General features: G+C 34.9%; 1 protein-coding gene across 7 annotated transcripts in view; it reads left to right on the forward strand.

The window, feature by feature from the left end:
- The window catches only part of DAAM (disheveled-associated activator of morphogenesis-like protein), a 176,931-nt gene that overhangs the window by 75,956 nt on the left and 73,043 nt on the right, over positions 1–27,932 (forward strand). For 4 of the 7 annotated variants that reach the window (XM_076120448.1, XM_076120453.1, XM_076120452.1 and 1 more), the window contains exon 2: positions 3,349–3,477. The exons of 1 other annotated variant lie outside the window; for it this stretch is intronic. In XM_076120448.1, coding sequence (XP_075976563.1) covers positions 3,455–3,477 — 23 coding nt within the window. In that variant the 5' untranslated portion in view covers positions 3,349–3,454. Of the gene's footprint in view, positions 1–3,137; positions 3,478–27,932 lie in introns of those variants that run through there. 2 more of the 7 variants (XM_076120451.1, XM_076120449.1) reach the window with 2 other exon arrangements.

Consider the following 27,932-nt stretch of genomic DNA (forward strand, 5'->3'; position numbering starts at 1 on the left):
TTGCGTAAGCTCATTTCGCGGAGGTCAGTTCATTAACACCCATCTATTTATTACATGCAATAACCGTGAATGTATCAATTTCGATGGATTCATCGACTTCATAATTATTTGCTGTATCTGCTATTGTGATTTGATTAATAAAAAATAATTTGTCTGAAGTTTTGAAGTCTGTTTCAAACATAATTAAAGTTATATCATCAGTCTCATTGTGATTTATTTTAATCATATTGTTTTCGTCATATTTCATTGGCTGATGATATAATACTTATTATATTACTTCGGGATCTCTTTATCATTGTCTATTCTACCTATTTTGTTTACGTACCATTCTAATTTTGTATCGACTCATAAAATTTGTGTTTTATTCCGAAGACATATAATTGTCGTGACTGTATCTAATAAACGTTAAGACCGATAACTTGTAATTCAATCATTGCTGAACTATGTTTCCATTCACTAGAATCATAGTTATTTACATTACAAAATTAGTTTCTTAGAATATTAGCGTGTTAATTGTTATAAATATCAGTATCGCTTGTTGCAACAATCGTAATTAACCTGCACTGTTGCAATATTTACATTAGACTTTGCTAAGGACAGATCACTTCAATTTGATAAATTGCAAAATTCTAATTAAAACTAAGTAGTACAATTAAAATAACATGCTTCAAATATAAAGAAAGTTAAACGAATATAAATAATCGTTGACCCGAAATCGAACCTGAGACCTTCGTTGGTGTATAAGGCATGCAGAAACATGTATTAGTTTAGTGAAAGTGAACAGCCGAATTCGTTTAGCGCAAGTGTTTGCGCGTGTTTACTCCCACACAATACTCTACGTGCCATAGAAACCCCGATGTTTGGATTGCTATGAAATGTGGGAACGTACATCTTTGGGAATAGCTTTTGTATGAATGAATGTTTGGGTGATGGCTATTTTACGCATTTGTTGTATTGGATAGTGTGTGTGTTTTTGAATGAGAAACATTTTTACATTTTGAAGTTATAGTAGAAGCGAGTTTTCCTTTACTTTAGACTCTAGAGAAGACCGGTTGTTTTTTTGATATGAGTAATAAAAAAGACTTGAAAATGTAAAAAGCTGATATAAATAAAGAAAAAATAACTTACAAATAGTTTGCAAAGTTTTACGTCATATGAAGAACATGTCTGGAACCCGATTTTACATTTGAAAGCGTATCTCGTATAACGTAGTCACAATTTCTAAATGCAGGCCCAAATGGCATGAAATTGCTCAGTCGCTTATCAATCCTCACAATACTATGCTACTCTCGTTTTCTTTGGAATGTGTATAAAAAGAGTAAAAAAAACACTGAACAACCGTCTGGCTGTCGAACCGGTTGTGTTAGCAACGTAACATCAGGAGTAAAAAAAGAAACATTTCATTTCAGAATTGTGCAACATCGATTATGCGTTTTGCGTTTAAATAAATAATTGACTCTTTATTCAACAACTGTTTTTTGATGTTCATTCTTTAAAAGTTGGTCACGCTGATGTTTTGGAAACAAGTGATATTTGGGACACTGCTGACAGACAGCTGACGCACGGAATACGTGGTATTTGTCCGATCGTATCGTACATTCATTGAATAAATGTATTGTCGTTTTTTAAAGAAAGTCGGTACTAAAATACACGCTTCAAGTCCAATGCTTTTGATTGGTTTATCATCAACTCATTCTTTTTTGACAGTACTACATCAGAAGATGTACATTCTTCCAGCAATGTTCCGGTCTAGTGTTGCAAAAAATCTAGCTTCGAGTTGCTATTGTTTGTATCAGACAAGCATGACAAGGCCCACGGACATCCTTTCGTTTCCAAAGCCTTTGCCGTCGCCTTGCCCTTTCATTGCATGACCTCGAATGCTGGTCAATTCGATTAATCTTTTGACCTTTTCTATTACTTTAAACATGTCCCATAGTACGCATTGTTTGTAAATGACAAGCTGTAATTTATACTTGCTGCCACCGGTGTTGAGCTTTATTTGATTTATGAAAAGCGCAGCTTCTGTATACAAGTTTTTGAGAGAGCGATAAAATATTTTAGAAAAGCAATTTGGGTAGCCATTTGTTTTCATCGGTTCATCGATTCTGACCTCCGTGACCCCAAGCCGCGTTCGTCTTTCCCTACTATCTATGTCAATAAACGACGATGATGCTAATTTTTAATTACACTCAAAAACCTTTTTTAATTCGGAAATGTCGTAAACCATCATTAATATTCATCACAATGATATAACTAATTTGTCAGCAATGGTTTTAGAATATATGCAAGAATCCGGTGAAATTGTTCTTTTTAAATGGCGATTTCACTGGAGCCGCGTTTTGAGTCATTTGCATTTAATTGTGATAGGCGTAGGTAAGCGTGGTGACTATTAAAGTGATTTGATGCCAGGTGGTAGGTCTCGAAACTTGAATCAGGTTTTATTGTGTATCTCTATCAAAGTAATTGACCCACCAGACAGCTGTGCACTCGGACGCGCTTCGGTTCACATACTGTTTGTTGTTTCGTTCAATTTGTTGCTAGCTTCCACGCGTTACCGAATATTGACGTAGTGTTTATGCAATCAACTGCAACCTGCCAAATTACCATACCAGTATTCCAATTGGCCTATTTTCGATATTATTGTGGCTGGTTTTGGAAGGACTGTTTCATAAAAATACAGAAATACTTTTTTACTTTATACGTATTTAAGAATTTATAACAAACATTAAAAATGATATTGCTACCGATAATTTCGTTATGGTTTCAGAATTATTTATTTGATTGTTCCGCGCACGCACGATATCGTATACGATTGCATGTTTCGTATAACTTTATCAAAATTGACACTTGGCTATAATTCGATTGATCAACGTATGGCTGGTACGTAATTTTGCAACTGCAGTTTCGTAAAATTCATTACTGCAAGTAATTATTCGTATCGGTCGACTTATTTGATTGTTATCAGCGTAATGCCCCGTGCCGGTACTGCTTGTTAAGTGATTGTTCAATGTGTGATAATGGCATGCAAATTATTCTATGTTGCTGGCTGGTGCAGCAAGCGGGTGAAATATAGCAGCCGTAAGGTTGCAACGATGTTGGAATTGATTTTCGATGTGCGTTTGATGAAATACAAGTCATTATGTGCAGTCAATTGTTGGGCGTCCCGCAAGGAAGCGTATTGTGCTGTAGTAATCACACGCTTCACGATACGATAACTCGTTTTAAAAAATATTTAGTACTGTATTGACAAAATGTACTTCAATAGTAGGTCTTAGGAATATTTGCGTTATATGTGATTTATTATCTTAAATGGGCCTCAATGAAAAATAATTTAATCGCTATTTACAGTGGCGTTAACAAAAGACATGGAGAAATAGTGTGAGTTGTAAGATGTGATAGTTTCTGAGGAGTTGACAACAAAGTTTCACAATGTGCAGCAAGGAACAGATCAATCATGTGCTCAGCAAGATCAATGTGGTAAGTACAAATATTAAAACACATTCTTTATACATTACATACAGATTTCTAGGTGGTTTCAAGGATGTAACCAACCAGCGGATTCGCGACTTTATGTTCCGATTTTCATAACATTTTCTTATAGAGGTTTTAAAATTTTAACCCTATGGATCATAGCGTGATGTTACCTTCTCCAGAAAATTTTCTATTTCACAATTTATTTTTATTTCGAACCACTAGTTCTTAAGACTAGCGAGTTAAAACAAAAAGACAAACTTATTTTATATTATTAGTATAGATTATTTTGTGACCGAGTTATTCCGAATAATGGCTATCGCTTGACTAGAAGCAGTCTTTAAACCAGATACAAATTCAATAACTCAACTAACTAGTCAAGTTTACAAATTCGGCCACATTTCAAAATATTTAAATGTAATACATATTTTAGTTGCAATTTATTACTGTTTTGGAAACACGAAAAGCCGTTGAAACCTATTGACTAATATTACCCTGGAATATTTTTTATATACCAATGCATATAAAGAAACTAGCAAAATGCAATCAATAATTCGCAGTACTTTAATTATATACATACATAGTACCACGCCTGTTAATATCGTTAGTCCCATGTGCCTATTGCTATATACCCGGTAAGTTACCAAACTCCGGTAAGCTACTGTTCAGAGATATTCTTATATACATTCGATACGATCGATAGAATTTTGCCCATCCCAGGATTCAAACCCGGAACAGACAGTCACATACACTACCTACCGCGCCCCTGCTGCAGTCTTACTTGCAATGGTACTTTTAAAAATATTAAAGCAGTAATATTATAAGTAGTCAGTGATAATAATCTGTGGCTAGTTTGTCGATTATTAAATAAAACGATTAGATGCAGCAGACATTAATCAAACAATACTAAGGTCTTGCACAAGGTCGTCACCTAGATCCAAAGTATTTTCGGGGAAGGAAAATGTTCCACTACATTGACCTACAAATATCCCATGGTTTCAAAATACAAATTGATTGGAACGTTGCATGAATATGAAGTAATATAGAAGGTACAATTTATTAGCTTCTGGGCTGGTCTAACGTTGATGTGATTTGCGACAACCGTGACTGACGGCAGACCTTTGCATTCCGTTTGCTATCTATACAGCGTGTTTATAACAGAGTCATTTTAAAATAAACCCATTGTAAATTAAGTTTTATACTTCTTAGGCCAGGTATTACCTCTTCTGTATTGGTCATCAGGTGATTATGACAGTTCGTTTCATACATTTGCTATCAGAATATATCTAACGCTGTAGGTATAATAAGTGAAACTGGCTCTTAATATCGTTATTCTTCTTAACGTCGTCGGTTAATTGTAAAAAGCATTTTTTCCATTCCAACTTCAGTACGTACAATTTCAGTGTGTCTTGTTTGCACCTGCCCTAGAATTGAATTCGTTATCAGTATCAAGAAAACACATGCATTTAGTTCACGAACACTGAAAGTTGGTCATGTAAGATACTGTTTATCGTTTGCGTTTGCTACTTATAGCCTGTTCCACTCACCAGTCGGTGAACGATCAAGTTAAGTAGCCCTTGGCGCGGTCGTTCTAGAGATGGGTGACCACATAGTGATGTTTGAACTGAGCGTCTTCGTGCTTCGGAGAGCACGTAAAAAGTCGGACCTAGTTGTTGTTTAATACGATAACCGTTGTTAAGCCACTTCAAAAGGCCTTTCGCGGCTTGGAAAATTTTGACATTAGGTCGATGAAATAAAAAAATCTCATTAATTGGCAATATATTAGCCGACATGTTAATTAAAAACCCATTAATAAAATCTTTGTCATTTAATCACGACTCACGACCGGCGACCAAAGTACTCGTTTTTATATACACGTCAGCGGCCTGATCAATAAATATTGCCAAATAATAGATACTAATAACACTGGTATCGATTCTAATCTATACTAATATTATAGAGCTGAAGAGTTTTATTGTTTGTTTGTTTGAACGCGCTAATCTCAGGAACTACTGGTTCGATTTAAAAAATTCTTTCAGCGTTAGATAGCCCTTTTATCGAGGAAGCCTATAGGCTATAACATCACGATACGGCCATTCGGAGCAGAATACCAGTAAAAAATGTTACAAAAACGGGGAAAATTTTGACCAATTCTCTTATGTGAAGCAAGCAATGTTGCGCGGGTCAGCTATCAATAAATATTGCCAAATAATAAATACTAATAACACTGGTATGGATTCTAATTGAATACATATTGTGTCGTGATAATATCGAAGGTGAGGTATATGTTTTTGTATGTGAAGTCTAGCGAAAGTCAATTGACATTGGCTAACAGAGGCTAAGTTAGTCGAGTTAACGACCGGAACATCCGATCGTCGAGATATTAATCTTTCAAATGAATCATTTGTTTATGAAGACTTTAAAATTAACAATAACATAAAAATATGTATGATTTACACATCATTTCCACTTATTTGGCAATTATCAGCAATAATGCGAACGAGATTAAATGCCTCCATAGCGCAATAGGTAAGGTCGCCAAACCGCTACCATTCATCGGGAGGTCGTGGGTTCTATTACCATACAAAAAAATGATTTGTGCGATCCACAAATTGTTGTTTTAGCTCTGGTTGCACTCTGTGTCTGTTGTTTGTAAGTTGTAAAAGTACTTGCATAAGAGCATATCTTAGTGCGGGAGATGTCTTTAAGAAATAGAGATTTACAATCAAAGGAAACTCTAGTTTATTAAAAGATTATTCAAAACCATTGACCTAACTATAAATAACATCAATCTTTTAATATCTTCAGGCTAAGATACGTCTCACAGATAACCGCTAATATATTGTTATTACCGCTATAAGGGCATCGATATACAATAACGTTGCACCGCACATTAGGAAACGAACTCCAGTTAACTTGATTCATATCTATTAAATGGAAATCAAACCGGAAAAACGAACGAACAATACGGGGCAACGGTACCACCATGCATAGAAGTAGTACACGATGATTTATAGCAAACTTGCTTTTACCCGCGACTACGTCCGTCAATTGAATTTTCCCATAGGAATGCGTCATTTTCCCGGGGTCAAAAGTAGCCTATGTCCTTTCTCGGGTATCAAAATATCTCCATACCAAATTTCATGTAAATTGGTTCAGTAGTTTAGGCGTGATTGATTAACAGACAGACAGGCAGACAGACAGACAGAGTTACTTTTGCATTTGTAATATTAGTATGGATGTACTAACAATATGACGTAAAAGTAATCAGAGTAGAAAAAGTATGGAATGCTATGGTATGTAATGTGACATAACTTATGATGATGTGGTGTATGGATTGCGAGAACTCGTTTCTGTTGGGAAAAGTAATCTTCCCAAGATTGCTTAATAAGGTACTGAGAATGCAGTTGATGTTTGAGTCTTCAGTGACATCGAATTTTAGAAAAAAAATGTTATGAATCCAAAAATGCATTATTTGAACAATCAAGTAACAACGAAATGTTTTTAGATTAGTTTTTATGATATCTGATGTAAAATTTAGAGGTTATGCATTTGTTACAACTTTCTTTATCATCTTTTGCAGTAAGAAAAATGTTAAATATTTAATTATTCAAGTAGCAATTTTCTCAACGAAACTTGAGTTTCTTTACTCAGATTATGTAGAACATAATATCGAATTACTGCGTGGTCACCTGCAACTGTGGGAGGCTGGAGAATCAAAACCCTTCACGCTTCACTCGATAAATCAACTCCCACCATACGAATTTGAGGTTAAACTCAGTCAAATTATATTAGCAGACCTGCTCTATAAAATATGACCTAAGGCGAGTAATATTCTTTGAGTAGATAACATCGGTACACTGTTCAGTCAAAATATCGTTCAACTTGGCAATGAGATTGTGAATGATTGCGTTAAATGTTCAGATAGTTATACTGATAACAGTACCTATACCTATTATATACCTCGTATATTGTAGAATAGAACAGTATGATTGATAATAAACAAGTTGTGTAATACAACCGTTTCTTTTGTATTTGAATTCTTATTATCGCTGTTGGAATGTTTTGTTTTGTTATTTTCATTGATGAAAATAATAACATTTTAATCGAAATCTGTAATCAAATGAGATTAGAAAGTAAATCTGATTAACAGATCTTCTTTTGTGGTGTTAATCAATGTTGGTCACGTAGACTTCATATTATTTGACAGCAAATAAAATATTGAATGCAATGATTTCATTTTCTTGTTGAAAGGTTTAAATATAATTAGATTTATTAGACATTCTGTCCAACTTTCTCAGTACGACATTATTCTGAATTTCCTCACGTAGAATATTGCACGTTGTCTTGGACTGCTATAAATCATCTTTGATATTGTATTCAAGTTTATTCCTACCATATTCGTGTGATACACAATTCAGAAAATCCCTATATAAGGTAAATAAGGGCACGTGTTTGTGGTTCTGTGTAGGCGTCCTATGATTGATGTGTCGTGGTCAGAACCAGGTGTTTCGCATGCCTTACACCCGAACCGTCACGATTAGCGTCTCCGTTCGTTTGACGCATACCGAACACTAATTATGCTTTCTTGTACAAGTGATTATTATTGTCTACTTGTTTGGTTGCGTGTTTAGTACTAGTGTGATTTGTTTGGTATTTTGGTCGTGGAATTTTGATGTCGTGACCTACGACGACGGTGTTATTGATGTCTGATTGTTGTTAGTTATGTGTTCGTAACTACTTGATTCCTTTGCTTTGTGTCTTGAAGTTATTCTGTTTAAGATTGTTTGTTGTATTTGCTTTTTTCGGTCGAATTGAGAGCCTCATCCTTTAATACCGATATTAAAGGAGGAGGTTTTCAATTTGACCGTATTTCTTTATTATCTCTAGGTGATCGTTTATTGTTTACTTTTACGAGAATAATAGAATTTTAAGGGCCCCTCCCTCCCTCATTACGGGAGGTGACCCTTGCCCTACAGTGGAACATCAATAGGTTAATTTTTAAGAGATTACCATCTCATATTATTTCAAATCATCTTACCACAATTATTACTATTTATCAACAAATAGCGAAATATCTTGTTCCAGTACGTAAATTTCGACCTCGCTTAAATTGCCTTTCGAACTGATCTACCTCATTAAATTCTTTAATATTACTTTTAATAAATCTAGCAATAGTAATTTATGAAGCGCTACTTTACTTGCATTGCACTACCGTTAAACATAGTAATCAATCTTATAAAATCTTTCAACTCATTCTTACATACTATTCTGACAGTCATTCTAGATTTTATGCCATATCAGTGTAATTCATCTTCATTATTAAGAAACAAATCATTATATGCCAGAAGCACGGTTGCAATAGTTTTAAGTCTTTAGAGTTTAACATATTTGGCTGTTCAAAGCGTACTTAAATCTATCAATAATAATATTTACTTTCACGTTTTATTACTTTAGATGTTTTTACAAATGAAAGTGAGGATGTAATACATCATTAATGATTTACATCGCTCCAATTTCCCTTTCGTTATTCACCTGACTTGCCTGCACGGTTGGTCGCACGAAACGCCCCGTGTCTCGAGTTTATTTCGCGGACTGTAATTAAAACAGGTTTTCATTAAAATTCTTCTAACTGGGACTGTTTTGTAGGTCTAGGTGATAGTGAAGTTGAAGAAAGGAGGTCTCTCTTTTTAATAGCTTCGATTGTACTAGAATTGTACGCAGTTTTTTCCTCAATATATTCTGTTTGCAAATTCAGTCTTTAAGATCTGGAATGTTTTTATTGCAAACTACATACAAACATACATATTTGAATAATAAATAAATAATGTGTAGAGGTGATACGAGCTTGGCAATCCAGCTTAGGCTAAAATAATATTGGGTCACATCGATTAACACTCTGTATGACAAGATGTATGAATGGGGATGAAGCAAAAGAAGTTTGAAAGAATTGTACCAAGTTTTCTAGTCAGCATACTTCTATGAGAAGAATGCGTGATTTTATATACGTAAGTATTAGTTTATAATCTGCATTCTTCAATATATGTGAGAAGAAGTGCATTTAATCAGAGATATGTCATCACTTGTTTCCATTTCTCATACAATTAATCACGTGGGAATTTTCTTATTCAATTGTTTTCTGGAAATAAACAAAATACCGATGATCGAGATTCCATTACGTCTCTATTGTCTATTCAATTAGTTTTTATAGTTTTATAAATGCTTTTGAACAAAAGAGTTGACATTTTCAACAAGTTTTTGTTTACCGGATTAATCGACGCTTTAGTTCAGTAGTTATTGTTCTTGAATGGAATTTAAACGGTTACACTATTTGTCTTTCAAATAATAAGTTCTCAAGATTCTGACGTAACTGGTTTATCAGTAGCTGCATCTGCATTTTACAGTTTTTGCTTGCCACAAAACTGACGATGATTTAGATGATCGACAAAACGGTATAACCTTAACAAAAAAGAGCATGTTTTGACTGCCACAAAATTGAACGCTACATTAATTTCACAAAAGACATAAATAAGAAAACATGGCCAATTAAAAAAGAAGTTCATTTTTCCGATTGGTATCTACAGGCCAATTTAACGTCAAAGGATTTAGCTTAGCCAACATTGTCGTAAACTAAACTAGTATAAATATAAACGGCATTTATAAAAGGGTGCGCAGGCGCAGCCGTGCGCAACAATCGAGAGTGTTACGTTCCACGCTAATGTGACGATGTTGAATTCCTCACGAATGCTTCCGTACTTCTATTTTTAGTATAATAGCCCAATTTTAAATGATATTGATAGTTTTGTTGAAAGTTCTTGATTTGGTTTTAATGTCTTGTCTGATCTTTATCTACTTTTATGTTTTATTTTGGATGTTTCTGCTACTGGGTTTTGTTTGGCTATACGGGTTGTTGAACACTGTTTCTCCAACTCGTTTTATTCTTTTAGTCCTATGTTTTTGATGAGACATTTTGTGGGTTTTTATCTTAAGATTCCTTAAGCTCTATAAATATTATGTCCTTGCATTTTCATCAGCTTCCTTCAGTTTCTGGAATTTCAATTGACTTTGAATGTCTGTGATAGCCTGTATATTTATTTCCTATTTAGAATTTTTATTGTATAACAGTAGTCTCCAAGTTAACTGTCGATTGGTAGATAAACAAAACTGTAGCTATTCTGTACAGTCTGCCCCATGGAGTATCAAGTTTTTGACATTTAAAATGTTTTGCAAAAATAGTTTCTACGACGCCCGCTAGGGGCGCTGAGTTAATTGCCAAACAAATAAAATAAAAAATCAATTTCGCGACAGCTAGCCAGTTGTCGATACTCTATAGTTGCACAGAATCGCGCTACAGGTGTAAGAATTCGATAAGAAAACTCGAACAATAAACAATACATAATTTGAACTACATAACACAAAACGCCACGGGCATTAGTTTAACATTGTAGAGATAAGACAATAGGTGGTATGAGTAACGGCGATCGCTAGCGACAGATACGATCGATTGAGCTGATAGCAGGCACTGACATCACAATGGACCGCTCACATATCGTGTGCGACAAATGTGAACGAATTCTTTACTACACCTGATATTTTGTTTTAGACTTTACGAGAATATTTGTATTGAAGGTTGGTATGATATATTTTGGAATTGATTTGATGTAGAAGAGTTTACAATTTAATGAAATATCTACGAGAAAAATAAGTCTTTGATATAATAGTCTATGTTTTTCTTTTGCTATTTTTTAGTGCATAATCAGTATCAGACAAAGATAATCTGTAGCTCGATTCTGTACCACTATCGACTACCGGCTAGCTATCGAGAAATTTTGCACGAAAATCTGATCAGCGCGTCTAGCGAGCTCCGTAGGAACTATTTTGGCAGTACATTTTAAATGTCAAACCCTCGAAAGTACCGACTGTAGAGAATTGCACTACAGTTCAAGATTGGAAACCTTTCCGTAAAAATCAAAACAAGTTTCTTTCGATGCACAAAGAAAGAGAACGGAATGCATCAGAATACGAGCTAGGCTATACACTGGTTCAAAACAAAGCCTTAGATTATATACGGAGATTGTATTAACTACCAGATGGCCTTAAAACAAGTAAGCAAATAAAGAGTAAAGGTTGCATTCCTATGTTAACTAAGTGAGAAAAAATGCATCCATTTTCTAAACATACTTTTAATACTATGATTCACTTTTTATCTGATTGAGACTTGACTTCCGTGACTTTTGAACGAGTGTACAGTTACGTGCAGAAATATGGATATCGGTCACATTTTAATTAGCATTTTTTGTCTGAATTCATATCACACACATAAATCAATTTAATTAGTGCTATTATCTGTAAACATTTTTTTTAAACCCGTTACTGTACCACTGCAGGATAAGAGTCTCCTCCCAAACGTGCACCACTATGTCATTGTTTCCCTTCACCGTTATAGCAAGTGATAGTTATTCCTATATATGTACATATTAAGTCAACAGTAAACACAGTGATTGTAAAATTACTTTAAAGTTAATAAACTATAGCATTTCCTAATTTTTCATTGATCGATTGAGATCTGAGAACCTCCTCGATTTTGGCAGTCGGTTAAAATGTTGCTGTGTATACTATATATTGTTGCTTTTGATTACTTATACATATAATATATCTGGTTTAAACTATGATCGATGTGGTAATGAATGCTCCGGTTAACCTGAGGTTAATGTAGCCTTCGTCAAAGTTTAAAACTATCGTTAAACGATAAGTGATTTGGGTGCAAGGTCGGGTTATTTGTACCGACGCCATGACGGATTGCTTTTTGTTCTTGAATTCGAATCAAGATTGATTTCTTCTAAATGTTATTTGTTTTTTTAATATCAGGCTTCTGGAATGCAGTTATATAGCAATCATTTATAATGCCAACATTTCTTTGGAACATATTATATATTCTGCTTGAACGAAGCTGTATTTTGTGACCTTTTGCATAGAATAGATCTAGATGAATGGATTACTATTCAGTAACATAAAGTTAGGAATTCATAATATCTTTGTTCTACATTTATATTCGGATACGTTTATATACAGTTTTTCTCGACAATCCGCATTAAACCAACCGATTTGTCCTTTGCGGTCTACCGCAATCGTTTACCAGTTGCAAGGGACGAACGTGAGCCACCCAGTTTCACTACAATACAATGTTATAACATACACCCGTATTCATATTATTAACTTCACTGGTGTCTGTGATCTAGGAGGTTCTGTATATGACTGCTGATCGCCAGGTCTCGTATTTGATCCCCGGGTCGGGCGTAGTGATCTTTTCTATTTTGTATTAGAATATTTCTCAATAGCAGCACGGAGTTTGGTAACGCGTATATGACAATAGGCAAAGTGCTCATTCACGTTGACTCGCGGGCGCGGTGGCGGGCGCGGTCGCGAAATATCAAACGTATGGCGATGTACCGAAGTGTTCACGTACAAACCGTTCGCGCGGTCTAGTCGCGGGCGAGCTAGCGGCGTCGCGCGCGGCCCGCGTGGCGGGCTCGCGCCAATATCAAACAAGTGAAGATGTTCGTGTGTGTTCACGTCGAACTAGCGGTGGCGGGCGCGATCCACTCGCGATGTCAAGTAAGATCAACCAGTTTCAGCCAGTTTGAGCCAAACGTCCGCCTGGCGGCCAACGTGAACACAAATCGCCACGTCCCCGCGCTCGCGACCGCCACCGCGCCCGCGAGTTCCAACGTGAACAAGCACAAACTCCCTATGAGAGATAGACTCAGATTGTAAATGGCGAAACGTGGGTATATGTATATGATATCATAAAAACAAACAGCTTCATTAAAGAAGAGCTTATACGTAGTATGTTGTCGTAATAGTGTGCAACAAATTTTGCACCACGCTGCACCAGTTAATCACGGCACAAATTAATTAGTTATAGTATACCGGCGCACAAACCACGCAGTTGCGATACGTCGCTCTGACACAATTCAGAGGAAGCCGTTTACGAAATTCGTGCCGTGACAATGGACGTGTTTTGCCAGAAATTTTGAAGATTCAGTTTATGATTTGTGTAAGTGGGGAATTGTGTTAAATGACTGTGCTGATGTTGTAATCTTTGAGGTCTATTGCCTTGAATACCTAGGTGATGTCTGTCTCATAACCCATATATTATTTTTCAACGTGTAAGATTTTTTTTTTACTTTTACTTTTTGGAGGGCTAGTAGTGACTTAACCACTAAAGTAGCCTGAAGTGTCCTACTTACAAAGAAGCTTAACTTATAGATATGAACCTATGAACCCCTAACCACGGTTTCTGAGGAACATTTAGCGGTAGTTTATCTATTCTATAGCGTTTAATAAGCTCGTATAAACATCACAGATAAGTCAAGTATTGTACCAATTATCAATAGTCTTTTCGAATTGGTACCTTAATTACTTGGTAATTATTGTATATCGAGCAGTGAATGCAACTTATGAGTAACACTAAGCTTTATAAGTTATATGATAGAGAATAAACGTTACACGGAAGGCGATACGAAAGCAAGGAAATTATACTTCGGATAGCTGGAAAATTTTATGTGTATGTTCAACTATATAATATAACCACAAAACGACCACAGGAAGTAATGCCTGTGGTTAGGTGCTTGCTTGTTGAAGGTGCATTGTACGAACACACTGAATGGGTAAAACGGTTCAACCGTAGCAGAAGCGGTTTCAGAAAATACCTTTTTGAACGCTTGATAACTTTAAGTTGTAATTGGAATCGTAAATGTTATTGACTAACGGCCTTTTCCGGCTTCCACCAGGTTAACTCCGGCTTACGGACATTTTTGAGGTTCAGGTTAAATCCCAAGAAAAATTTACACTTACAGCCTTCCTCGAGAATTGCACTTTCTATTGACGAAAACCGCATGAAAATCCGTTAAGGAGATTCTGAGAGTAACGCGAACAAACAGACATGCAGACAAACATGGTGGATGACTTTTGTTTTATAGTATGTGGTGATGATAGTGATAGTGCTAAAATTAAAGAAGTCTGAGAATGCACGTTTTCCAATTTCGTGTGTCTTATTCATTGCTATCAAAGCAGTGGTATGTTTTAGGCAGAAGTCGGTGCGATTAGAATAGAATAAGTTCGTAGAAAACAAATATGTGTCTACCTACGCACGAGGGCGATGGCCTGTGAACTACCGCATTAATTACTTTTATTGCTATTAAGTCTAGAAAGGATCGAAATGACGAACAAAATTATAGATAGAATTTCATGATCGGTTTATAGTTTCCTCCATACCAAATTTAGAATAATGACCGAAGCAACGATTCTAAAACGTTGTAGAATATAAATATAAAAGACGACGTTGCTTTATTGTTATAAGAAAGATAATTAGTTAACAAAAAACATTATTTTATACGACTTTAATTTAAATACAACTGCATATTTATTTGTCTAGTTATCTCATTGTATTCGGGTTAATGTGTCCGTAAATTGCGGATTCGACTAACATTCCGCTTTATAAGCATTTAATGACGTATTATATTTAGAATTTTAGAGAATAAATTGTTACTTATTAGTATTCCGCATAGATATTCATTGTTCTCTCTTGTTATTATACAATTGTGTTATAAATTTTGTTTAAACAATGCCGGTGGATGCCACGATGTCTGAGGCAGGAGTTTTCCAGGAATTGTTGGCAATAATACGGATTTTGTACTTGAAGGTTATTTATGTTGCCGTCAAAACGATCGATAAATGACTGGGGTTTCAAGTAGGCTTTCAGTATCCTGGATGGTTAAAGTGCTTTTCCATTTGCTGATATAAGAGCTATATCGTCGATACAGTATAGATACAGTTATCAAAGCTCGTATTGACGGATGGTACAATAAATCTGGTGATCATATCTATTGTCGTGAAAAAGGTTAATAGCTGGTTTCTCTATTTCTAAATATGTATCGGCTTATCTGTGGAATCTTATTTCTTGTTACTTTTACACAAATGCAGTCACTATCTACGAGTAGGCTAACTAACACTAATCCGTAGGCCATGAAATTGGCTTTTGTAAATATGTAAATATACAAATATTTAAATAATGATTAAATAATGGTAAAATTGTGTTCATACATTTTCCCCTTTAAAGTTGCCGTTACACAGCCTTGCAAATAAAGTTATCTCACACATTTTTTAACACACGTTTACTAAACGGACAAATAGTTCATTCAACTCCTGTTATTAGATGACGCGCTAGTGCAACGTATTTACAATGTAACGCTACTGACATGCCGCGACGGTAATTCTCATCGACAACGTGCCGAGTTTTTGCGCATGCATCGTCCAAGTCTTATTGATTTATTACGAATAATTGCCATCACTACATCATACCTATAGTGGAATAAAGGCGTAAGTGACTTGATTTAGGTTCAATGTTAAGTCATTCTTCCTCTGAAGATGCGACATGATGACAACGTTCAGTTGCAGAATATGTTATAACAACTCGATTATAACGTTACTTTTTATTGTTTACGTGAATTTGTACATTTCAAAACACGATTTACAAAGAAACGGCTCTTTTATACGCAAAAGACATTGCAGTTTTCAAAAATGTATTCTTTATTAACATGTAAACAACTTGTTTTAAACGTGTCTTCAATAATTTATGTTCACGATTCTTGAAAATTTTAACCAAATAAGTGTATCGCGTGCATACCTAATAAGTAAAAGGTGTAAAACTTGTTTTTTTATACAAAGTCGTAAAAACTAGCTGATAGTTGACGTTTCACTTGTATTTTGCAATTTCTAATTATACTCAACAGTATTCGTGTCAATGGCGTTCAAATTTCTTCGCCAAAAATCTTCTTAGTCCCTTCCTGGATTTTATTTATTTTTGGAAATGCCAGTTTCCATAGGAAAATCATAGTATGTATTAAGAAGTGTACCTATTTATCTTTTCCTGCTTGCTATAGCTGTACCTCTGCTTAGTTTGGAATCAGATGACCGTGTGTGATTGTCCAATAATACACATTCATGATTGTTTTAACTTTTTTTATTTAATTTAAGACTGCAGACTCATAACTACTACTATATAAAAAGTAGCTTTGCCTCATTTGATGAATCAATTGAAGAAGGTCAAAAAGATATACTTACGGTATGACACACAAAAGAAGTTTAAGTGAGTGTCACCCGCCAAGCCTCCGTTTCGTCAATCCATAGTAGCAAGAGGTCATATTTGTTTGATTCAATAGTTATGTCAATACTAGAATAGCCGTCAGTTATGTAGCTATTGGATATAAGTTGCGTACACATGAGTAAAGTAACATCGTATATATCTGTGAATATTTTCAAACTGTGAAACAAAATGCTAAGTAATGAGCATTTAATGTTATATTTGCTATTATAGTATTTCACATTATACTGTAAAACATAGCATCTATTTGTTTATATGCCTATTGCAAAAATATGTTACAGAATAAGTTGTCATTGGCAACAAGAACAACACAATTTTCTCTTCGTTCTAAAATCTAGAGGACGGCTCAAGACAAGATGAGAAACTGTAGTGCAAAAAGATTTGTGCGTGTGAGTGTTTTCTGAAAAAGATGTTAATAGAAAAAAAGTTTAAGGGAAAGATAAAAGACTGACCCCACTTACTTATGAGCTGTAGTATAGTAAGGTAAAGAGGAAGAAGGGAGAGTGGGAGAAGGAGATAGAGAGATAGAGATTTGAGTACATTTAAAAATAGCGATTGTTATGTTCAATGTTTTTTTAGTTTTGGATATTTTTATAGTAGTTAATGCTCGTGTGCATACAGTTTTAGAGTTGTCTAGTATGTTTGGTTTAGATTTCGCAATCGATTTCGTAATACATGAATGATTTAAGTGAATTGCTTGAACGACACTTGCTCATTCGATTCACAATACATTCATTAAAAGTTTATATAACTGATAATAAACGAACATTCCAAGTATACTTTTATTGCCTTCAGCATTTTATCGCTTGTTCGAACGATGAAGGAAAACATCGTGATATTACGTAGAATTCTTCAATACAGTTTTTGAAGTATTGCAAAGTCCCAAAGCCACATTTCATCAGCGTGAGGGATTCAAGGCCTTCCTCATTCCGGGAAAAGACCCTTACCTAGCAGTGGGATAGTTATGGGTTAAATTTATTTATTTAGTGCTCTTTACTTATACAATAAAATACATTTAGCGTTAAGCTTCAAAACATTTTGTATAAGAGTTTATAATGCTCGATAACTTGTAAATAAGTGCTTGGTGATAATAATATATTACTTTATGTAACCATAATCTGTAACGTTAGAAACAAAGTAAACGTGCTCTTTTCATACGTCGCAGTGTTTATCAGCTGTGACGGATATAGGTTAATATTGTTGCCTTCAGTGATAACAACTATGCAGGTGGGAAAGGGAAATTTCCTAGCTGGTAATTGCGATATTTACTTTTTGTATACTTAATTACTTATATATAGGCTATAAAATTTCTCCATATCTACTGGTTCATATAGTAACGGTTTTACAGTTTTAACATTTCGATTTGTATTCAAAAAGATTTCAAATAGTCTTTCCATCGGTATTGGTTAGTTAAGGTCTTAATCTTTCAGGATTGAATGGTTTACTAAGTGGCAGACGAAACTTAAGTTAGTTGTTATAATTAAATCATTAAGTAAATCATGATTATAAATATGTTGAGCAGACTATGCAAGTAGTGGCTGACGTTCTTTGGTAACCCTTATCTCTATAGAAAACGCGTGATTTTATGTGTATATGTATGTAAATAATATCATAGCGAAGCATGATTCATAGAACAATAAAATCTAGTAATATTTTATCTCAATTTCACGACGTCTGACCTTAGCTTTCTTGTTCAGTTAAACGAATATGTTCCGTGTACAGACTGGTCGATGGTCAAGTGTATCGTGCAGACGATGTCTTAAACTTTTATGTTATTGTCCGTTTTGCGGTCAGATCTCAACCTTGTAGAGGTTTTGAGCTTTCGAAGTTCAATGTTTGTGCGATTTGTATAATGGTTCTAGTTTATGCGTCTGTTGATTCAAAAATTTCAAGTTGTGGTGATATTAAATATCTATTTTGGTAAATAACTCTTAAGCTAAGCGCTGATATTACTTGTCTGTCACTTGTTTGTTTCGGAGTATTTTCTCATTGGCTCTACCTTTCGAACTGGTTGTAAACTCACTTTCTGTATCATTAACTATCGTAAGTACCTTTGACCTAAATGAATAAATGATTTGATTTGATTCAAGTTCTCTTCTTACAAGAATCAGTCAATTTTGTCTAGACATATATGTTCTTTGAAGTGTGCTATTATTCGTATATTTTGTTAAACAATAGTCTATCTTGAATCTTGTTTTAGATCTCCGTTTTGCTTTAATGTCCAGTAACTCCCCACCTTTCCTGACCGTTGTTTATACTAGTACTAGGAAGTAAGATTATGTCTTATATCGTTAACGGGTTATTGTACTCGGTCTCTATCAAGTGCGTAAGGCGCTAAGTGGCTTACATAATAGTGAAACAAGTTATGAACTGTTGTATAATTAGTAAGTTATCAAACATATGCATTCTATGTTTTATAGTTTCTTGACGCTATGTAGCAGTGTAGATTGTGTAGAATCATGTACAAGATAAATTCAAAAACTAGGATGAATTTATTAAGGTATGTTAGGCAGAATTTATATGATACCTCTTGGGTTATGAGTCCAACTTGCGACTTCGGTTAGTACAATGCGTTAAAATAAAAGGCAAGACATTATGCGTGTTCCCGTATTCTATAGTATAGGTAAGTAATATAGGTCATCAATATTTGATGGTTGTATAGAGGAAATTTGCCGTGCAGTGTGAATTAAGGCAGACAAAAAATTCTAAACACTGACTTTTTTTCTTTGTCAAAAAAAAAAGTTCTTATAACATTATTTAAGGGTTATATACACTATGTTAAAGATATCTACGAAAATTCTCAAGCATTTAGAAAGTACAATGCCAAGGCTGATCAAAGCTTAGTACAAAGCACAATGTTCAATAATCTCTCTATACAAAAGGTAAAACTTCGACAATACCCTGTACAAAGCATGTCATAGTTCAATGCTCATAGCTAATACCGGTATCGGTCACGTTCTTATCCGACTTATTTGAAGATAACAGGTGAAACTGCGTACCTCAATGTCCGTTTTGTATGAAGGGAAAACTTACCAATTGAGTTTTGATGATAGAGTTTATGTTTTGATTTGTGTATTTAGAATTTGTTCGGATGTATGTTGGCTAGAATTCTGGTCTAGCTTTTGTTATTATTTAGTTGATATTTCGATCAAGTACCCGCGGACTTGGCTCTCTCGCCGGCTAGGCGTTCCGGCTTTAAATTTGGGCATATCGACTTAAAACCTGACGGTGTTCCTTCAACAGTCACGATAAAGTGGCCAGGACGCGGTACCTACAATTGGATACAGCGGTTCGTACTGCTGGTCGGTACAGTGCCCAAGACCAAGTGGTTTGTACTACTAGTAGGTCCGCAGTAAATCGATAAGGTCCCGTGGACCCAGACATTTGTACCACTGGTTAGATCTCTGTTTACCATCAGGGTCTAGTAGACCCTTATATTAGTAATTAAGTTATTGTAGTGTGTATAAATAATTAAATAGTGTGATTTATTGAAACAGACAGAATTCGCGAAATGCAACAGGAAGCATGAAGTAGAATTTGCATTATTTTGATAAAATAAATTCTTATATTTAAGTGAATTAATCAATTCAGATTCTAGAATACTACAGGAAATGATCTAACAACCTTGAATATAGTTCATTAATATTTAGGAAAAAGACGTCAGCAGAGGCGCATTGACAAATGGAACTACTATTAATCGTCCAAGTTTTTTATTAATCACTATTTTATATCCTAGATGAACTCATACTCTGAAATTCACTCTTTATTATAAATAAATCATTTTGGGCCGTTTATTTTATTCCATATGGCGCATATAGCCTAGTTACGCTCACTGGTAAATGATTAGTGAGTTAAGCTAGCCTTGACGCGGTTATTCCATAGATGGGTGACCGCTTAGTGGTATTTGAACTGAGCATCTTCGAGTTTCGAATGACACGAAAAAATTTTTCTCCTGGTTTTTGTCAATTAAGATAACCGTAGAGACATTTAAAGGCCTTTCAGGCGGCTCGAACATCTTTGACACTAGGTTGAACACTAAACATACAATATATAAAAACCTTAGATGAAGTTATGCTCGGTCTACTGTGATAAATTAATCGTTTCAGGAAGTTAACAAAGCGAATAAATTACCATTTCCTTTGTGCCCATCAAGACCTGTCAGGTTGAATAATGTATGTTAGAAAAAATACCGGCCAATTGCGAGTCGAACTCGCGCACAAAAGGTTCCGTACTATTACATCTTTCATCTGTAAAAAATGGCAAGATATAACGTTTGTTATATGCCCACTTAAACATACATTATTTAGTATTTGTTATAATTGTTATTATAGCATAACTGGAAATTACGCTTTTTTTTCTCGACTTGTAGACATGTCACAGATACATCATCTGTGAAAATTTCAACTGTCTAACTATCACGGTACATCAGATAGGGCCTGGTGACAGACAGGCAATGGCGTCTTTGTTTTAAGCTTTTGTCCTTTGGTTCATCATCATCATCATATCAGCCTGTAGACGTCCACTGCTGTACCTAGGCTTCTCCCAACGATGTCCGGTCTAGCGCTTTAGTTACGGGACCCTAAAACCAAAAAACAAACAAGAGATGGTAAAGAAATGGCGGCCAATGTAACGTATCAATGTACTGGTTTATGTCGTAATATATAATTGAGGTCACTATTTAGTGATGTAACCTATCAATGTTAGATCCGGCACTAGGTTCCTATACACGTAACTTCATAGTTCACGAGAGGGGCGTTGTATCGATTCACTCGATTGTTTATCGACTATTTGAGTAAATATCGATCATTCAATTGGTTATTGATTATTGGATTGTTTAACGACTATTCGATTTTTACCGATTATTCGGTTTTTAATCGAATATTCGATTGTTTATCGACTATACGATTTGTTCGTCGTTTACTCGATTAATGAAGTTGTATTGTTTAATCGTTATTTGATTTGTGTTGATTTGTATTCGTTTGTTTTATGTCGGATGCTTTGTTGATTGTTTCTTGTTCCGGACAATAAACCTAGTTGTTTAACGAGATAGTCAGAAACTTTGCGGAAAAACGTTTTATCACAAAGTTTCGTGGACATAAGCAAAATATTTGGGAATTGGAATAAAAATAAAGTGCCATAATTATAGTCTCTTGGTTTTGGAAGAGTTTTGTGAGATTATTTTGTGAAACGACTTTAAATAGGAGGTGGTTATCAATTCGGTTCTTGTTATAAGTTTTCTCAAAGCTTTAGCATAGGGAGTGCTTGGAAGCTGTTTATCATAACCTCTCACCCTATAGTATAATGATCGTTACGTTTGACATTTTAACTGTTTCAAATAACCATACTTATAACACGGTAATGATGCATCTACCTTCTACTTACTCAACGGATACAGTAATAATCCGATGATATTTCACTATAAAATATTCGTATGCAATTGCTTACTTTACATAGTTTATATTAACCATAATTCACGATGGAACCGGCTAAAGGAGTTGCCAATTTGGCACATTCAACCGCTGCCTAGTTCAAGTAAACCTTCTTGGTTTGTAGGACATTGTACTGATTTTATGACTTCATGGCAAATGCAGAAGCTTATTGTGCAGTGTCCTGCCAAGGAAATTGCTGTAAAAATTGGTTTTGTGATGACAAATATGTGATTTTTTCTGATTTCTCCACTTCTAGATAAGTCTACGGATTGTAAAACACATAATAGTTTGGAATTAATCGGCTTTGCCGGGCGGTAAAACAGAATATGTATATGTTACTGTAAAAGCCCGAACGGTGGTAAATCCTAAGATTTTCCGGTATAACCTAAGATTTACCAACTCGCAATGGTAAAAGTCCGAACAATTCTTTTCTTTCGAACTTTTACCTATATTCACTTGATGATGTCGAGATGTCGCCGGAGCCCCGCTACGCGGGGCTCCTCCTTCTGGGTGGTTAAAAAAAAATAACCACGAAGGCTAAGGTGGGAGCTTCGCTTCGCTCGCTCCCACCTTAGCCTTCTAACCTAACCTACCCATGTCGCTATGCCCGAAACTCCTTCTTTATAAGTATGTCACAGTATATAGTTATACCGTGAAATAGTTATAAACATAGTTATGAAGAAGGATTTTTTTATATATCGTAACATAGTTTTTAAACTCTGGCTTGTTCGGACTTTTACCATTGAGAGTTGGTAAATCTTAGGTTTTACCGGAAAATCTTAGGATTTACCACAGTTCGGGCTTTTACAGTAACATATATAATATATGCAAATGAACCCGATCGGCACAAGCTGAACAAGTGCTGTAATTACTTCGAGTCGGTTTTGTTGTTCGATAAATATTGCCGAACCTAGTCTTAGTCGTGAAACTAGTCCTTAGTTGAATTTAGTCTGGGAGGAGTTACTTTAATGATGCGAAGATTTTTTCAAATTCTAAACTTTTTATATTCTAAAGGTAGTTCCCGTCAGTGGTAGATCGTAAGAAAGTTTTTGATAAGGCTTTGATGACTAAAGCATTCTTTTCTTACTTTAAAATGAAGAATGAGAACTGAAGGAATATATCTAACTGTTTACAGATTGCTTGCAACGAAGAATCCAGCAACAATTTATGTTAGTTTTTTCTCCAAGTTATTGTTACAAAGAAATTGATATCAAAGATCCGTGATCCAAATACTGATTGTATAAAAAGTAAACAAGCAATACTTCGCGGTCACATATCTAGATGCCCTTATTGAAGCTAACGATGCCAAGACTGAATTATTCATAAGAACAGACCGGCGAAGAAATAAAAGTGCAGTACCTACCAATTTATATGGTAATTGTGAGAATGGAGTAAAGGGAACGTTTTACTCACCATATAGCGTACTTACTACTGTTTTAAAGTTTCGGATTCCTTTATCATGTAAATACGACCGAATATTTTTTTATGTTCTTTGTTTAGCTGGGATTATAGACGGAGTATAATTAACAGCTTTCAAAGATGATTAGTTTAAAAGTAATCCATCCTTTTCCGACAGTGGTTACGGTAGTTGCATATCCAACCCTGGTTTCCGAGTACATTTAGCGGTAATTCTTTTTTTATATGAGTATAAACTATTGAATAGATTAACTACCGATAAATGTACTTCAGAAAACGGGGGTTAGTGATTATCGTATTATGTGCCTAACCCCGCCCTTGTTCGGGAGGAGACCCTTGTCCAAGTTCAATGGGACAGTAATGCGTTCAAAAAATGCCTCTTATTTCCCGGTTATTGCTTTCAAACTCAATTGAAACCACTCTATTAAAACAATAATAAAATTAACTCTCGTATTCACGCATGAACAGCAAAGCCTTACATAACAGCACGACTAATAAGGAACTATGAAACCTAGCTTAATAATATGATGTAACACAATCATTATATCTGAGCTACAAGTGATAACTGAATTACAATCTGAATGTTATGGCTACTAAATTGTTTAGTTAATAAACTTCCGTAAATATACTGCTATTTAAAACTGCTTTTTGATTAAGCTTTCTTGGTTTACGATCAAGTATAATTAAATTTTCTTATATCAAATATTTCACTATTATCTTGAATCAAGAAGGGGTTTTGATATTTTGTCTTCATAATTTGCTTTGATCGTTGCAAAGTTTTCATGGGCAGCTGGACTCAAAATTCTAGCTTTGTTAATTTGCTAATATTTTACCCCCTTTCCGAGCTAGTACCTAGTAGATTCAGTAATTGTAACGACTATCATAAGTGTCAATATTTGACACAAATTAATAAATGATTTGATTTTGATTTTGGAATTTATGGGCCGTTTACAGTAAAACAGAAAGGAGCAACAAATACCTAAACTGCGTATTAATTTACTTGTCTTTAGAATATGTGTACAGAAGTATGTGACCAATTTAAACCTCATTAGACTAATAGAGTTCTATACTTTATTAATCTAATGAACGGTTGTCGAACACCTTACGTTGTATGATTGATGCACATCACAGCGTAATGGAGTCTATACATACACTACTAAATCGCCAACATGCCGACAATTGTTGACGACTAGATGTTCGCGAGCAAGTCGGCGTTTTGGAGCCTTTCCCTATTACCCTATTACAAAGACTTCGTGGTCTGTCTGTCTGACTGCGTGTATGTCACCAGGCTGTATCTCATGAATTTTAAAGAAAAATCTCACACGGGGAACTTTTTTTGTGTCTTGTACAAACACCGGTTACAAGGTGCAACCAGAGCTGAAACAACTGTCCGTGGATCAGAAATATTTGTTTCGTGTGGGAATCGAACCCACGACATCCCAACGCACCGGTAGTGGCGTAGTGACTACCATAACAACTGTGCAACAGAGGCCGTCAAAAATAACATTTGTCGGCGACTTTAGTGTGTAGAGTCAATAATGCAAGTGATCATAAGAATCTGTTTTTGTTTGTAATTACTTCTGTATGCTAATGTGCAGATGTCAAGGTAAATTGAGACCTTAATTTAATAGCTTGGACATGATTGCATTCTATTTGATTGGTATGATGATTAGGTTTGTGTGTTTATTATCTAAAGATTGTTATTTAGCTTAGAGAATCCTGTGTTATGTTGCGATGTATCTTTAACAAAGTACGTACCTACGCAGCTACTAACTTTTGCTCTTTGAATTATTTACATAGCAAAGAGATACTAAGATTTGTAAGCAACAAAAATTTTATAGATTCTTACCGAAGGGTTATTGTGTTACCCAGAGTTGTACTGAGGCAATCGATCTATGTAAAATATTGTTATTCATCGGCATCCAATGAGATTTGAAGCCGACTCCAACATAGTTGGAAAAAAGACTAGGCTGATGATGATACTGTTATTAACTACATCGGTCTTACAAACATCGTTGATAATACAATGCCATCAAAAACATTCTGTAAAAACCTCAAGTTTCGCCGTAAAAGGTTGTGAGATCTATGTAATACCAAGTCGATTAATCTATTTAGTCTCTACTTAAAGGACCTTCTGTCTTAAGTTATTACGTATGTTATTATCATGCCAATTTAAAAAAAAATACGTTTAAAACAAATAGACCGACCTGGCCATCGCATGATTTGATTATTAGTATGTATCACACTACACAGCACGACGAGAAGTTAATGCTCCTGCAATGTTAATGGCGAATTTGTGTTTTCTTGCGATGACCAAGCCGTGCCCCCAGATTCTGTTAGAACATTCAATATTCAGTCTGCAACATTTCATCGCTCGTCTTGTAAACATGTAGACTCAAAAAACAACCTTTCCTTACATATTACCCACATTATTGACATAATGTGAAAGATTTACACACATGGCGCGTCAACATGAGTGTGTATTGTTCGTCTGTTTGTTTGTATGTCACTCGAGAGCTGAGTAAATATACTGAGTACATATTGAGGTTTGTCTTTGTGGAGGGTTTAGATAACTTAGTGTATTCGAGCATTTGTGGTAGGAAGGAGAATTATGATGCTTATACTTTCTTGATAAAAGTTGTGATAGTATAACTTGTATACTTTCGCATCGATCATCTTATATTATTCAGGAATTAACGCGATTATGAATGACATGAAATAACTCTTAATTGGTAGACTATAGATTACAAATATATACCAAATGTAGTTAAATATAAGGTAAGAGGTACTAAGGTCGGCCTTATTGCACAGAGGTAATCTATTACATGTTATACTTTGGTTTTCTTGACATTTCGGCACAAGTTACACTGCCTGTTATTGCAGGGAAAACAATGGCGCGTTTATTCTACTCTTACATTGTATGTTGTAATTTACTTATCACTTAGTAATTTCTCTTCAGCTAAATTTCTCAAACAAAAGCTTGCGATTCTAGTGAAAGTTAATCCCTGATTTCGTTCAGATGATAATTAAATCGTATTCTAATTTACTACATATAGCATTTCGCTTTTCTCCAATAAACGTTGAATAAACTATCGTTATAATAATAGTGTAATATTTCAAGCAAACTTGCGAAGTCGTAAACCAGATAATTTACGAACATTTAGTGTAACTAACTCACCTGTTCACTAGAAACTTAAGAGAAATGTGTCAAACGCTTTCAAACTATAACCAATACAAAATGCGAGAACATTTGACACAATTTCTTCAAGTCAATAGAAACTACATAATAGAAATCTAGTGAATCACTAAAATAATATAACATACGTAACATAACGCCTGTTATATTTGAAGGTGTAGGCAGATGTAGCACGGAGTGAGCCCATTGCCATAATATACCGGGTACGTTACCAAATTCTGGGCTATTATTGATGACTAGCTGACTCGCGCAACTTCGCTTGCGTTTTTGCCCCGTTTTTGTAACATTTTTTACTGGTAATCTGCTCCTATTGGTGAAATAATTTTTCAAATCGGACCATAGTTCCTGAGATTAGCGCGTTCAAATAAACAAACAAACAAACTCTTCAGGTATAGATACTCTAATATAAATTAGAAGGCCAGTAATCACTTTACCCTACTCAGGAATTAACCCGAAAAGTTGTAATCAGCTGTCATATATCCTATCGCAGAGCACAGAGGCAGTTTAAAATAATATAATTCGTGTGAATATTTGAAATTAAAATTATTTTAACAAAAGAAATCTTGGAGATGTACTGCTTTCATAGAATACTATCTGACCATCTTTTCGGTTAGAAATTTTAGAACAAAAAAGTGCTCTGATAACACTTGAGTCGGAAAACGAAAGTGTTCATTGTTTGTAAACTGACGCAGTACAAATACGGATAATTACTAATGCCAATTTCTATTGAAAACTTGGTTAACGCCCGGTATCAATAATCAATCGCTAGTAATTATAAAATCCGATCAAGTTGGTTTACTTCGACATAAGTAGATTCGAGGTAATGTCAAATCGTACTCCAAAGTTGCAAAGTAAAATGAATTCTGGTTTAAACTGAAACTAACTGCAGAGTTTGATTCAGATTATGTTGATTTTACACTAGAATTCGAATTACAACCCGAGTTAGTCAACTGTTATCTAGATAATTTAATAAATGTCTTTAAAATATCACAGAATTTTACTATGGTTCGTCTATCCATTACCACGATAGCTTATTGATTTCGGTCATAACTCACGTGTTATTGTACAAAATGTAAAAGGATGACCTATGGCTAGCTTACAAGGCCGACGAGGTATCATCCTAATTAATTACCTTCATGTATCTGTTATTAACATGACACTATTGGACAGATTACTAACGGATAAATATGCAAACGTGTGTGTCTTAAGACATAATACGTGAGGAGATATGATAAAGAAGGTAGTTATGCATCCT

This window comes from Anticarsia gemmatalis, chromosome 12 (genome assembly GCF_050436995.1).
Source record: "Anticarsia gemmatalis isolate Benzon Research Colony breed Stoneville strain chromosome 12, ilAntGemm2 primary, whole genome shotgun sequence".
Lineage (NCBI taxonomy): Eukaryota > Metazoa > Arthropoda > Insecta > Lepidoptera > Erebidae > Anticarsia > Anticarsia gemmatalis.